The 15,432-nt window shown below is 47.2% G+C and overlaps 1 protein-coding gene across 1 annotated transcript; it reads left to right on the top strand.

Moving 5' to 3' along the window:
- Positions 1–4,128: 4,128 nt before the first annotated feature.
- On the top strand, positions 4,129–15,402 carry LOC117189315 (calcium release-activated calcium channel protein 1-like). The gene is made up of 2 exons (XM_033394467.1): positions 4,129–4,278; positions 14,215–15,402. The coding sequence occupies exons 1-2, from the start codon at positions 4,129–4,131 to the stop codon at positions 14,746–14,748; spliced, it is 684 nt and encodes a 227-aa protein (XP_033250358.1). The 3' UTR covers positions 14,749–15,402.
- Positions 15,403–15,432: the final 30 nt, after the last annotated feature.

Here is a 15,432-nt window from a genome sequence, read left to right as displayed (position 1 = left end):
AGCATGGCCTCATTTTTGGAAGCGAGATGTCGGATGCTGGAGAATTTGGGATCAGCCATGGCAACAAGTCCTAGTCAACAGGTGGGAGAAGACAAACCTGTCACCCTTATCACCTCCAGTAACGACCATCCTAACCCCATATGTAACCATTGCAATTCCTCCGAGCATTACATATCTAGATGTCAGGCATTCCTGAATCTCTCTGCGTTTGAACGATACAAAGAAGCAAAGAAGAGCCGCTTGTGTTTGAACTGCCTCAACAAAGGCCATGAATTGAAGAGGTGCAGGTCAGGACTGTGCAGGCATTGCCAGGCCAAACATCACACGCTACTCCACATTCCATCGGGAACTGGTGCTTCATCTTCCTCTTCACCAGCCGAGGAATCGATCCAGCAAGAGGCCGCGACTGTGCTTCTAGCAAGCGGGTGTTCTAGCCCTCCCCCCTCGATCCAGAAATCTCAGCCTAGCCAGAACGTGTTGCTACCTACTGCCCTCGTCCATGTAACAGATCGTTATGGAGCACTTATCCCATGTCGTGCCATTTTGGATTCTGCATCACAGGTAAATTTTGTAACATCTAGACTTGCTGATCGGTTGCAGTTGGATCATCGCTCGTCTTATGTTCACATCTCTGGAATCGGAGATTCCATTCTACCTTCGAGCAAGTCTGTACATATAGTTGTACAATCCCAGGACGCAAGCTATCGAGCTTCCTTCGCTGCAATTGTCACCAACTCAATTACGGAAATGTAGCCTAACTTCGGCGTAGACGCAAAGGATTGGCCAATGCCGAATAATCTAAAACTAGCTGATCCTAATTTCTCCAAGCCCCAACGTATCGATCTGTTGATAGGTTCTGGTTTGTTCTTCGATTTAAAGTGCGTCGGACAGATTCGACTATCAGCCCAATTGCCAACATTGCAGGAGACTAAACTTGGTTGGATAGTATCAGAAAGCATTGATAGCTCGGAGAATAAGCGTGCAGCTTTAGCCGCTTTTGAAAATTCCTCGTGCATCTCTATTGACGATTTTCGACCCACAACGCTGGAGTACCAAAACTTAGAGCAGCAATGCAGGAAGCAGCTGCTCGAGTGCCAGGAGCAAATGGAAAAACTGCGATCGGAGAATCAGGAACTGCAGCGCGAACTTTTCCATATATTAACGAGGGGGAACGTTGTGAGTTGCTGTGGACACCGCAACTCTACAGTTGAACCCGATACATAGTCAGTATGGCTCTCCTCCGGCAGACGCCGCTAATATTAAACGACACGACAAAGAGTGCGTGCGAGAGAGACAGAAAATCAGTCTCAGCGTGACGTCGGGCGCTGCGTAGCCAGTGCAAATTGATTTGTTCCTCTTGGGTATAAAAATAATCCGATCTGATCCAGATTCAGCAGTCTGATAGAAATGGTCATTATCTATGATTCTGCGTTTTTAGTTTTCTCGAATCTGCAATATTGTGGATGCAACAGATTTTCGTCCTTTGTGGGGGCGAAAGGGGGTGGGGCGAAATTCTGAGATATACGTTTTATAGTGAGATCTAACAGAAGTGCGGATACCAAATTTGGTTACTCTAGCCTTAATAGTCTCTGAGATTTGTGGATGCCCCAGATTTTCGTCCTTTGCGGGGCGGAAGGGGGTGTGGCGAAATTTGGACACGAAACGGTCAAGGTCCGATATCACAGGAGTGTGGATACCAAATTTGGTTGCTCTGGCTCCTATAGGTTCTGAGATCCTTGAACTCATATTTTGCAATTGGCAAAGCCGACCATGAAACCTGTGTGTTAGAGAAAGACAGAGCGAGAAAGAATGAAATTGTTTTCTTGATTCTGGCTATAATAATTATACGATCTGGTTGAGATTTTACACTCTAGAACATATAGTCATCCTCTACGATTCTGCGTTTTTGGTTTTATCGTATCTTTAAAATTGTGGATGCCACAGATTTTCGTCCTTTGTGGGGGCGGAAGTGGGCGGGGCGAAGTTTTGAAATATTTTTGTAGCAGTGACATATCACAGAAGTCTGGATCCAAAACATCGTTGCTCTAGCTCTTATAGGCTTTGAGCACTAGGCGCTGAAGGGGACGGACAGACGGACGGACGGACAGACGGACAGACGGACAGACGGACGGACGGACAGACGGACAGACGGACAGACAGACAGGGCTCAATCGACTCGGCTGTTGATGCTGATCAAGAATATAAATACTTTATGGGGTCGGAAACGATTCCTTCTGGACGTTACACACATCCACCTTTACCACAAATCTAATATACCCCAATACTCATTTTGAGTATCGGGTATAAAAACCTACATATCCACGCCAAATGAAATTCAACTTTCAACAGTTTCTACATTGCCAAATTTCCTGCCATTCTATGCAATTACAGAGGTTCCCGATGATCAAGACGTAATAACGACAAGCCGCCTTCGTAAAGAAGCGCCGATTGCTGCGTTCGACGATCATCCCAGCGTATCCGCCAGCTGCGCCCAAGCAAGCATCTTCAAGAGGGCCGTTAGAAAAATAGCGGTTCTGCCCCTTCAGGATGGATCTGTTGAAAGCCTTTGCCTTCCAACGGGGGGTGAATGTTCGGAGCAGAACCCAGCCGATTAGCTGCTTGCCAAATAGCACCTAATTCTTGGCCCTCAGCCGCTTATTTTGTTTGTTACTTATGTCTATGTCACTTATTTGCTTGTTAAAGCTTTGCGCTTGCTTGCCCTGCTAAACGCTCTCTGCCAGCTCGCTCTTCTCTATCTCCGCTTTGCGTCTGCCTACCGACGTCGGCCGAGCGAAGCTGCGCTTAGCGATCGGAGCGTAAATGTAAAGGGCAGACACCCCACACTTGCAATTTGGATGTCACGCATTAAAGAACATATCGTAATTTTATTTCTGCGCCGAGTTTTATTTAATTCGAAATAATTAGTCGGCCGATTGGGGATAAAAAACATTATCTCCACACAATCCTTGCTGTATCCTCTACCGGGGAAACTATCCAGATTACAAAACAACGTGGAACGCCCACATTGGTTCACAAATAGCGGAGAAAAATAAATATTTTTTATTGGGCAAAATGTCCTTGATCCTTGATAAGGACTCCATTGAATCAGGGACTTTTTTCCGATCAAAGGAAGCCGTCGCACGCCTATATCGGCCCACAAATAGCCTAGAAAATGTGTAATGTTGGGGTTGCTGGAGTCCTTACCGAAGGATCAAGAAGATTTTTCTGATCCCGGAGGGCCGTGGCACGCCTAGATCGGCTCACAGATAAGCGAGAAAACAAGATATATATGTATGGAGCAAATATCCTTGACCATTAGCCGTAGCCGTAGCCGGAATTGCTTCCTTAATCTAATGCATTCCGTATCAAGGACCAAGGGTCAAGGATATTTGCTATAGATATTTGCGTGCCATTGCCCGCCGGGATTAAACAAATCTCCTTGATCCTTCGGTAAGGACTCCAGCAACCCCAACATTACACATTTAGTTTTCTAGGCTATTTGTGGGCCGATATAGGCGTGCGACTGCTTCCTGTGATCGGAAAAATGTCCCTGATTTAATGGAGTGCTTATCAAGGATCAAGGACACTTTCCCCCATCAAAAATATTTAGTTTTCTCCCCCATACAAGGATGATTTTTCAATAATTTTATTCATCGAAACTTAGCTTAGTATAAATAAATATATAAGTGGAAAACATTTGCATATACTATCTAAATATATATATACATATATCCTTAAACCTAACAACAACTATATCTATCTACTCCTCCTTGGTTCCATAGTCAAAGTCCTTGTTATCGATGGCCAGATCGAAGGATGACGATGGCTTGTTGGGTTCGGATCTTGCAAGGGGTGCGCTTGTGTCCTGCTGGGATGGGCCTCGGTCTGTCTCGAATAATGCTTGGATAGGACTCCATCTGGTAGGGGGAAATCGAGTACGGCTCGATTTGGCAAAGCGTAGGGTATATACTCGTAAGTTCTCTGTGAAGGAAGATATATTTTAAAATTATCGACAATTACATATGTATACTGATTAACTTACGCGGCTCGAAGCTGATCCAGCGTTTGATTCGGCGGCGTATGAATGGGAGGGTTGCTGACATTATTTCCCGTGGGCGTGAATCGAAAATGGCTATGACCCGCAGCAGGACAACCAGTGGCTGCCACAGTCCAACCAAGAGCACATCCTTGGACCTCCGAGAGCGCGAGGAGCTACGGCGGAATCATCGGCGGAGGAGGTACCGACGGCAAGCGGACGGGAAAGGCGGAGAAAACAGCGTGGGCTCACGTCCTGTGTATGAACTGGCACACCTACGAGTATATTCTGTATGGTTAGTAATTAAACACTAACAATCGAAATAACAAAAATGCAGATTAAATTCTTTAGTTAAATGTATTTCAATTTCAATGGGGCGGGGGATTGTACAAAACACATCTGAGAAATGTATGTACATTTCGAATGGATTATGGCTAAATAAATGTGGGCCCTTCGTTAATTGTAATTGTTGCATACTCGTATTTGTTTATTAAAAGAAAATTCCGTTCTAAAACACATGCGCTTATGTAGTTTGATGTGCCACAATCAATGAAAAAACATTTCGTTTTACTTAACAGTATGTGTGGCGGGGGTGAAGTGAATAGAGAGATATATAATAGGATACATATAGAGGGTAAGGTAAGGCTAGAGAGATGGATAACAATGAAAATGCTGTAAACTGCGGGCCGGACTTGCGTTCGTTTACCCGCGAATTGGGAGGGGAAAGTAGATTTTCGCTTAACTTATCTACATTCAAAGAAGGAATGACTTAAGAGTTTAGTTAAAAGTTCTTAGCAGTAATTGTGTAGACCGCAAAACATTGAAAAAGCTGAAAGTTTAAAAATATAACGTAATTATACCGATACTCAAAATGAGTATTGGGGTATATTAGATTTGTGGTGAAAATGGATGTGTGTAACGTCCAGAAGGAATCGTTTTCGACCCATAAAGTATATATATTCTTGAATCAGCATCAATGTATGAACCGTCGCGGCAGTGTGTTAGTGGGTTTTGAAGTCCTCGAGGATCGAGGTATTTTTCGCATAGGCCAGTAGTTGCTGTGGCGTCCTCTTGGAGGCATCTTCCAGTGATGCAGCACTGGGGCGCCCAGGTATCTCCTCCTTGCCCTTAAGAGAGCAGGAACAGTTGCAGATGAGATGTTCTAGGGTTTCGGTTGCCCCAGGTTCGTCACATTTCCTACAACTGTCTCTGATTGTGATTCCTAGCTTTGTCGCATGCGCCGCAGCCAGGCAGTGTCCGTTTATATTACCACTAATAATCTGCAGTCCTTCCGTGGTAGGTGCAGCAGGTAGTGGCTGAGTTTGTCATTGAGTTCCTTGCACATGATTTTCGAGGTTCTGCAGGCGGTGGTACTCCTCCACCTACATTCGGTTTGTGATCCGGCCTGCTTTTCTAGATCGCTTTGCAGCGTTCTGAGGGAGACAGGCAAGTTCTCGGTTCTCGTATTCGCCAGCCGACGCCTTCTTAGCTAGTACGTCCGCCGTCTCGTTCCCTTCGATGCCTGGTGGCTGGGAATCCAGTAGATCCGCACTGACTTTGTCGTGCTTAGGGTATCTAGTGCTCCCTGCTCGCCAAGACATTTCTGGAACTGACTGCGGACGACTGCATGGATCTTATCGCCGCTTGGCTGTCGACGAATAGGTTGACCGCATCGTGTGCTCTTTCAGTGAGAAGAGCGACTTCTGCTGCTTTCCTGATGGCAAAAACTCTGCCTGGAATATGCTACAATGGTCCGGTAGCTTATATGACAGCCTTATCTCAGGGTCTGTACAGTATAGGCCCGCTCCTACTCCTCCGTCCATCTTGGAGCGTCCGTATATATATTGAGGTGCTCCGTTTGGTCTCTTCCGATTTTCCAGTCTTCAGGTCCAAGGATGCAGTTGTTTTTTTACGTCGAGGCATGTTTGGGGGGTCATGTAAATCAGTTGATCTGTTTCATTTCCCTTCCAATTGAACTATGCCCGTATTCTTGTGGCGACATATTTCCTGAAGCGATGAGGCGTTGTGCTGCCTTTCCTGCAGTCAGACGGGCGTGGATGTCTAGCGGTTCGATTCCAAGTAGGGTTTCGAGTGCTTTTGTTGGGGTTGACCTCAGCGCCCTGTAATACAGAGCAAAGCCTGTCGCTGAGTCCTTTCCATAAGCTTATGATACGTTTTCTTTCCAGTAGCTTGCCACCACACTAAGACTCCATACAGCAGAGTTGGTCGCACCACCGAGATGTAAATCCAATGCATCAGAGCCGGAGATAGGCCCATGTGCTGCTGAGCATCTTCTTGGATGCATAAAGCGCAATGGTGCCTTCTTCACCCTTTCCAATACATTGGGTTTCCATGCCAGTTTACTATCCAGTACTGTGCCCAGGTATTTGACTTGTGTTTTTGGGGTTAGCCTAGTTTGATTGATCTTCGGGGGGGTCCATATCGGTACCTTGTACCTCTTGGTAAAGAGGATGAGGTCCGTCTTGTCCGCGTTGATACTGAGTCCTACTTCTTCCGCCACTCGCGTATCTCCTGAGTGTTCGTTGCATTAGTGAGCTGAGGGTCGATGGGCAAACACCCGTAATAAGTATGCTTATGTCGTCCGCATAAGCTGTTATTATTGGGGCCTTCTTTCGTATCTCTTGATGAGGTCGTCGACCACCAGATTCCACAGGAGGGGCGACAGGACTCCACCCTGGGGTGTGGAGGCATGTGTGCCTCTTTCACCATGGAAGCGGTGCCCCACTCTGATTGCACCCGTCTGCAGCCTAGGAGGTTCCTTATCCACAGGTTGATTGCTGGGTGTGTATTAGTTGCTACCAGGCAATTTGTTATTGCTTCCGTATCCACGTTGTTGAATGCTCCGGAGATGTCCACGAATACTCCAGTGCATACTTTTTATTGTGAAGGGCTTTCTCAATGGTAGCTACTACCGAATGTAGTGCGGTCTCCACCGATTTCCCTTTAGTATAGGCATGCTGGTTGGTTGACATCAGTCCCCCTACCTCATTCCTGATGTGTAAGTCCAGCAGCTTTTCTAGCGTTTTTAATATAAAGGAGGTAAGGCTTATCGGTCTATAGTCCTTGGGACTCGCATGGCTGCACTTTCCTGCCTTTGGGAGGAAGACAACTCTCGAGGTTCTCCATTGGATAGGGATATAGCCAGTACTTATACAAGCTGTGAATATTGCGGAGAGCCATGGGGTAATCGCCTCTTTGGTCACCTGCATCATGGCTGGGAATATCCCGTCAAGTCCTGGTGCTTTTGTGCCCGCAAAGGAGTCTATTGCCCAGTGGATTCGCTTGGTGGTTAACAAATCTGTTGGGGGTGTTGTTCTCGGTTGCTAGGTCCTGGTGCTCTTTGGCATCAGCGACCTCGGTGCAACCAGGGAAATGTTCCTCCATTAGTGCTGTTAGGGCTTCGTCACTGCCCTCTGTCCACTGTCCGTCATCTAGCTTTAATTGGCTTTGTATGGTAGGCTGCTTAGAGAGCAGCTTCCGTAGCCGTGAGGTTTCTGGTACTTTCTCGATGTTGGAGCAGAAGGTCCTCCACGAGTTCCGTTGTGCTTTACGTATTTCCTTCTTGTAGCTCCTGAGTAGGAGTCTGTATTCCTCATAGACGATCCCTTCGTTCGCTTGTTGGCGATCTTAAAGAATTCCTTGAGGTTGTCCCTTTGAAGAGAGAGATCCGGCTCCACCAGAGTGGCTTGGACCTCTTCTTCGTCCTCGAGGGTTTGCACGATGTGTGGTAGGCGTCCAGCAACGCGTTGGATAGGGTCTCTAGAGACTTCTCTATGTCCTCCGCGGATTTCACTGTGCCCAGACTCGCGAGCTTCGAAGTAACTGTCTTTTTAAACTTTTCCCAGTTTGTATTCCGGGGGTTTCTATAGACTATTACCTTCGAAGAATGTTTGAAGTCGCACTTAAACTGAATGTACTTGTGATCTGAGAAGGAGGGTCTTTCAAGGACCCTCCAGCTAGATAGCGTTGCTAGTGTTAGGTCTAGCACGTTGGATGAAGTCGGACCTACGAAGGTGTGCTCCTCCCGACGTTTGCTATATATAGATTAGTATAAAGTATAAAGTCTAAGAGTGACTCACCTCTATCATTGATGTCGGTGCTTCCCCACACATTGTGGTGGGCATTGGCATCCGTCCCGATGACGAGTTGATAGTTTTTGGTGCCGGCTTCTGTCACCAGGCTCCTGAGTTCGTCGGGTGGTGCGGGTCTGTCGTGAGCCATGTAGCAGGAAGCCACCAGAAGGCGCTTTTCCTCGCTTTCCAGCATCACAACCGTCAGGTCATCCGTGCTGTAATGAGACATAAGGTAAGAATGGATTCCCTTTCGTACGAGTACGAAGGTTCTGTTCCTGCTTTCCGATGTTGCGTACAGAGCCGTTGCTGAACAACTTCAAATCTACCTCGAATCCGTGGAAAAATGGGCAAAAAAATGGAACATCACAATTAACGAAACAAAGTCAGTTAACGTAAATTTTACTTTAAGAAGCAAGCACCCACCAGACCTAACCTTCAACGGAAATATAATTCCGCGCAAGAGCAGTCACTGCTACCTCGGTGTCCACTTCGATAAAAGCCTAACTTGGGGACCGCATATCAGAGCTACAGTCATCAAATGTCAAAACAAACTCAAAAAGTTGCACTGGCTCATGAACTCAAAAAGTAAGCTTCCCCTACGCAATAAAGTCATATTGTACAAGGCAACTATAATCCCTATATGGACATATGCCATTCAAGTCTGGGGATGTGCAGCGAAGACGCATCTGAATAAAATCAGAGTCATGCAAGCGAAGGCTCTAAGGGCGATGACAGGTGCCCCGTGGTTTGTTCGGACCACAATGCTGGAAAGAGATCTCCTCATCCCAAAAATTGGAGATCAAATAAACCATCATAGCAGTCGATACAACGATAGGCTCATTAACCATCCAAATGAAACAGCTAGAGGATTACTGCACCCCCAAATCCCACGCAGACTCAAACGTCTCCACCCATTGAACATAAAAAATAAAAAAATTTGCTGAATAACACATCATTAAAATGTATATATAAACCTAATCATTAAACTCTTATAATATGTAGTAAGCCAATGTAAATATCACTAATATTAGATCATAGTATAAGTAAAGCTGATTTCTAATAAAATAAAATTAAAAAAAACAAAAAAAAAAAAACCGATGTTGCGTAGAACAGGTTGGGATTTAGTCCGGCCACTGAATTGCCTGTCGCAATCCAGGGCTCCGGACTAGAGCTATGTCGGCGAGCCCTTGCTCCATGGCGATGAGGAGCTCCGCCGACGCTACCTTGCTTTTATGCAAGTTTAGCTGCAGCACACTCAGCATGGGTGGCTGGCTAACTTGCATCCGACGGGTTGACTACTAACGTCAGGTCACCGTCTTTCTCGTCTTCGTCCTCAAGCGCAAGACCCTGGGCGGCCTCCACGATGGACTCGAGACCTAAGTCCTTTTCCACCTCGCCTACCTGCAGGGTATGCGCGTCCTTGTCCTCAGGGTGGCGCTTTTTGAGGCGCAGGTAGACGCTACCCATGCCCCACGCCATCTTCCCGAACTTGGGACACAGCAGATCCTCTGCCTCCTTGTTTATTTGGAGGATCACACATTGGCCCCCCTCGTTGGGTAGAGGGCTACCAATGTGTAGGATCCTCCCATCGGTCGTTGGCACGTCCGCGTTTTGCCGCTGAAGGAGCTTCAGCGCTCGGTCTCCCTGGATTGTGATGGGAAGAGTACCTTCGCCTTAGGCTTGGACGGGATAAGCTCCCGGTCCACAACCTCCAGCTTGGCCCCCTCCCACATCGCCTCCAGTTGGCAGACCGTACGCGTCAGCCACCTTAGGGTTGGATCGTCGTTGCACTTTAGGATCTTAACCCCATTTAGCCACCCAGAACCATCGAACGTGGGCATAGGGGCCGCGGGGTCTTCTTCCATGTGTGCAAACAGTGCGTCGACGAGATGCCGCTGACATCTTGCCGTTTTCCTCGCTCCGGTCGATGAGTGCCACGATCAAATATCGTTTGGTCACATCGCTGACCTTCGCGTTCGATTTCGATGGCTTCTTGGCCACTTTCGGTGGAGGGGCTGCACTCTTGGGCCCGCGTTGCCGCTTGCTCGCCGGAGTGTCTTTAATGGCACTCTCAGTCGAGCGTTGCCTCTTGGTGGCCATCATCTCCTCCACCTTATTGGCATATTCGCCATTCGACGCCCTCATCTGTGGCATCTGGGCGTAATGTAGTCGGCCCTCCTCTACTCGCTGCTCGGCCCAGGCTAGCTTGACCTTCTCCTCCTGGGAGATGTCTACTTTACCTTGCAGCCGGCTTTTGATAGATCTCACTCTAAAACGTATTTCTCAAAATTTCGCCCCACCCCCTTCCGCCAACACAAAGGACGAAAGTCTGTTGCATGCACAATATTGCAGATTCGAGAAAACTAAAAACGCAGAATCATAGATAACGACCATATCTATCTGATTGCTGAATCTGGATCAGATCAGATAATTTTTATAGCCAAAGGAAACAAATCAATTTTCAGTGGCTACGCAGCGCGTGACGTCACGCTCAGACTGATTTTCTGTCTCTCTCGCACGCACTCTATGTCGTGTCGTTTAATATTAGCGGCATCTGCCGGAGGAGAGCCATACTGACTTAGTATCGGGTATAACTGTAGAGTTGCGGTGTCCGTAGCAACTCACAACGTTCCCCCTCGTTTCTTTTGCTCTGCTGCTCTGAGTTGCAGTGTCAATTAATAATCATTCGCGATCGACATTCGTTAGCCCTCGCAAATGTTCGGCGGTTAAGCACAATTCGGTGCTAAAACACACTTACATACACCTACATACACGCATTGCTGGCTATTAATTTCTCTGTCGCGACAATTCGGTCAGTGCAGTGCGGTAGGCAGTGCAGCGAACTCACTAATACACACAAGCGGAGTACAAAGCGGAATCGGACAGCTCGCACAGCTAAAGGCATTAGCTGTAATCCCTTTGCTTTCGGTTCCCACGTTTATACGTATACAGGGTGTCTTTTTCGGTCGTGCTGAGTGACTCTTTTAAAACCTCAACATGGCAGCACCTGAGCCTACCAATGTCGCGAGCGCAGCAATGCCGAGTGATGTAGATTTCTACAAGCACATGGATCGCTTTCTCACCAAGGAAGAGCTTGCCGAGTTAGATGAGGCAGAACTTCAAGCTCGCTTAGAGCAGATCGAGCGAATGAATGCGGATTTCGATGCCGCTCAAACGAGCCTTGAAAGGCTGGATTTCCTGTAGTTAGCCCATGATGCCCGGCTGGACTTTTCGAATGTTTATGTCAAGGTTAGGTCCAGGCTGTCGCGGGAGTTGATGGCTGCTCGCATGGTAAATGTTGCCAATTCAACGGCTCGGCATACTCTCGAGGGGAATTCGTCGTTGTTCGCCTATAATAGTATAGGCCGTTCTCGAATGCCCGAGTTGCAGCTTCCGCGATTCGGGGGGAACTACATGGATTGGCCCGAATTCCACTCGATGTTCTCGACAATGGTGCACAAAGACCATCGTATACCAATCATCGAAAAATTCCAATATCTTCATGGATGTCTAGATGGTGCTGCGCTGGATACGATTCGTTCCTTGGAACTTTCTGAGGAGAATTACGACAAGGCGTTGAATTTGCTAATGTTGCGATTCGATAATAAACTGTTACATTTTCAGGCACACGTCAAGGCTATTTTCGGGCTGCAAGGGTGGAGAAGGGCTCAGCTATCCGCTTGCGCGCGCTCAGCGACAAAATCAATTCGCACTTGCGTGCACTTCAGACCTTGGCGACCCCGCAGGAGATTTCGGATGGGTTGCTGATCTTCATCATAGGCACGAAACTGGACCACAAAACAATGGAGAAATGGGAAGAGAACTTGCCGACGTCAGGATTGCCTCGGTGGTCAAGCATGGCCTCATTTTTGGAAGCGAGATGTCGGATGCTGGAGAATTTGGGATCAGCCATGGCAACAAGTCCTAGTCAACAGGTGGGAGAAGACAAACCTGTCACCCTTATCACCTCCAGTAACGACCATCCTAACCCCATATGTAACCATTGCAATTCCTCCGAGCATTACATATCTAGATGTCAGGCATTCCTGAATCTCTCTGCGTTTGAACGATACAAAGAAGCAAAGAAGAGCCGCTTGTGTTTGAACTGCCTCAACAAAGGCCATGAATTGAAGAGGTGCAGGTCAGGACTGTGCAGGCATTGCCAGGCCAAACATCACACGCTACTCCACATTCCATCGGGAACTGGTGCTTCATCTTCCTCTTCACCAGCCGAGGAATCGATCCAGCAAGAGGCCGCGACTGTGCTTCTAGCAAGCGGGTGTTCTAGCCCTCCCCCCTCGATCCAGAAATCTCAGCCTAGCCAGAACGTGTTGCTACCTACTGCCCTCGTCCATGTAACAGATCGTTATGGAGCACTTATCCCATGTCGTGCCATTTTGGATTCTGCATCACAGGTAAATTTTGTAACATCTAGACTTGCTGATCGGTTGCAGTTGGATCATCGCTCGTCTTATGTTCACATCTCTGGAATCGGAGATTCCATTCTACCTTCGAGCAAGTCTGTACATATAGTTGTACAATCCCAGGACGCAAGCTATCGAGCTTCCTTCGCTGCAATTGTCACCAACTCAATTACGGAAATGTAGCCTAACTTCGGCGTAGACGCAAAGGATTGGCCAATGCCGAATAATCTAAAACTAGCTGATCCTAATTTCTCCAAGCCCCAACGTATCGATCTGTTGATAGGTTCTGGTTTGTTCTTCGATTTAAAGTGCGTCGGACAGATTCGACTATCAGCCCAATTGCCAACATTGCAGGAGACTAAACTTGGTTGGATAGTATCAGAAAGCATTGATAGCTCGGAGAATAAGCGTGCAGCTTTAGCCGCTTTTGAAAATACCTCGTGACGATTTTCGACCCACAACGCTGGAGTACCAAAACTTAGAGCAGCAATGCAGGAAGCAGCTGCTCGAGTGCCAGGTGCAAGTGGAAAAAACTGCGATCGGAGAATCAGGAACTGCAGCGCGAACTTTTCCATATATTAAAAACCTACATATCCACGCTAAATGAAATTCAACTTTCAACAATTTCTACATTGCCAAATTTCCTGCCATTCTATGCAATTACAGAGGTTCCCGATGATCAAGACGTAATCACGACAAGCCGCCTTCGTAAAGAAGCGCCGATTGCTGCGTTCGACGATCATCCCAGCGTAGCCGCCAGCTGCGCCCAAGCAAGCATCTTCAAGAGGGCCGTTGGAAAAATAGCGGTTCTGCCCCTTCAGGATGGATCTGTTGAAAGCCTTTGCCTTCCAACGGGGGGTGAATGTTCGGAGCAGAACCCAGCCGATTAGCTGCTTGCCAAATAGCACCTAATTCTTGGCCCTCAGCCGCTTATTTTGTTTGTTACTTATGTCTATGTCACTCATTTGTTTGTTAAAGCTTTGCGCTTGCTTGCCCTGCTAAACGCTCTCTGCCAGCTCGCTCTTCGCTATCTCCGCTTTGCGTCTGCCTACCGACGTCGGCCGAGCGAAGCTGCGCTTAGCGATCGGAGCGGCAATGTAAAGGGCAGGCAAGCCACACTTGCAATTTGGATGTCACGCATTAAAGAACATATCGTAATTTTATTTCTGCGCCGAGTTTTATTTAATTCGAAATAATTAGTCGGCCGATTGGGGATAAAAAACATTATCTCCACACAGGCAATAGATCTCGCTGACAGAAGGCGGATTCCCACCATATTCATTGATAGCCAACGTCAAATTCTATTATAAAATCGAAAGATGAATATTATAGAATTAATCTACGTTAACAATCTCTTGATTTTTGGAATGTCGTTTTTGCAACAACATATTTATTTACTGTTTTCTTTAAAACATTGTTTGTGCACCTAGGTAGCAGGTGAGAGAGGGGCAGATCAGATAAATTAACCCAATTAGATACTTATTATATAAACAAATCTGCTCGCGCCAGCAACACTTGCCAAAATGTTGAGAAAGATGGCTAATAATAATAATAGAAGGAGCATTGCCTCCTGAGAGCGGCGATCTTGGCAGAGTAACCCGTAGCCCATCCACGACTCTCACTAATCTCCCGACCTCTGCTCTTTTGCGTCCCCCCACAGGTGGCGATGGTGCAGCTGGACCACGACACAAAGGTTCCGCCCGGAATGCTAGTGGCGTTTGCGATCTGCACCACTATGCTGGTGGCCGTGCATATGCTGGCTTTGATGATTAGCACCTGCATCCTGCCGAACATCGAGGTAGTGTGCAACCTGCACAGCATCTCCCTGGTGCACGAGTCGGCGCACGAGCGCCTGCACTGGTACATTGAGACGGCGTGGGCATTTTCGACGCTGCTGGGGTTGATCCTATTCCTGTTGGAGATAGCCATACTGTGCTGGGTAAAGTTCTATGATCTGAGCCCGCCGGCGGCCTGGTCGGCCTGCGTGGTGCTGATACCCGTGATGATTATCTTCCTTGCTTTCGCCATACACTTCTATCGGTCTCTGGTGACGCACAAGTACGAGGTGACGGTCTCCGGCATACGGGAGCTGGAGATCCTCAAGGAGCAGATGGAACAGGATCACCTCGAGCACCATAACAACCATAATCGCAATAACGGCATCCACTACGGTGCCGCCGGCGACATCGTTTAGCAGTATCAATCGCGCGAGGATCCCACGAAGCAATAAACCATCTCGGCGATCCTTCTCTGAAAACTTAACGAAAACGAAAAGAAAAGACACTGACGGCAGTGGGCCAGAGGCCTCGCCGTCAATCCTCAGACTAAATAAGTGAATATTTTGTAAATTTGTAGTTGATGCAAATTGTGATACGCAGAAGGCAGTAGATTTTTATTATACAAAAACAGTATGAGTACGTATATTCTAAAGGATTGTGCCCCGAGCAATGTTTCTTTAAGCTCAAGACCTTTACACATCGTAACCCCTGTGTACTCATCGCATGCAATGATGAAAGACCCAAGCTAAAGCAATACTACTTTCAAGTTTAAACCACTGTGTTGACTAAATATTCCTCAATATTAGCTTGAATATTTGTTGTAACTAGTTGGCGCGTCCGCTTATATCTGTATTGTATTTTAGTGGTATGCCATCGCTCGCGATGTCAGACCCAGACCTCATCCATAGCGCAGTCTTCCCTCGCCCACGTAGTGTGTAAGAACCCAATAATTCGAACCGAACCAGATCGTGTTAGCCCAAATTTTGATATTGATAGGCGAATATGTAAGCGAAATTGCGCTGTAATTTATACACGTACGATTAAACGATTTTTTTCTACCTATATTTAAACGAAGCAAGCGATTTTCTATTGCCGTTCCC

Source organism: Drosophila miranda, assembly GCF_003369915.1.
Source record: "Drosophila miranda strain MSH22 chromosome Y unlocalized genomic scaffold, D.miranda_PacBio2.1 Contig_Y15_pilon, whole genome shotgun sequence".
Taxonomy (NCBI): domain Eukaryota; kingdom Metazoa; phylum Arthropoda; class Insecta; order Diptera; family Drosophilidae; genus Drosophila; species Drosophila miranda.
This window is presented reverse-complemented; position numbering and strand designations above follow the sequence as displayed.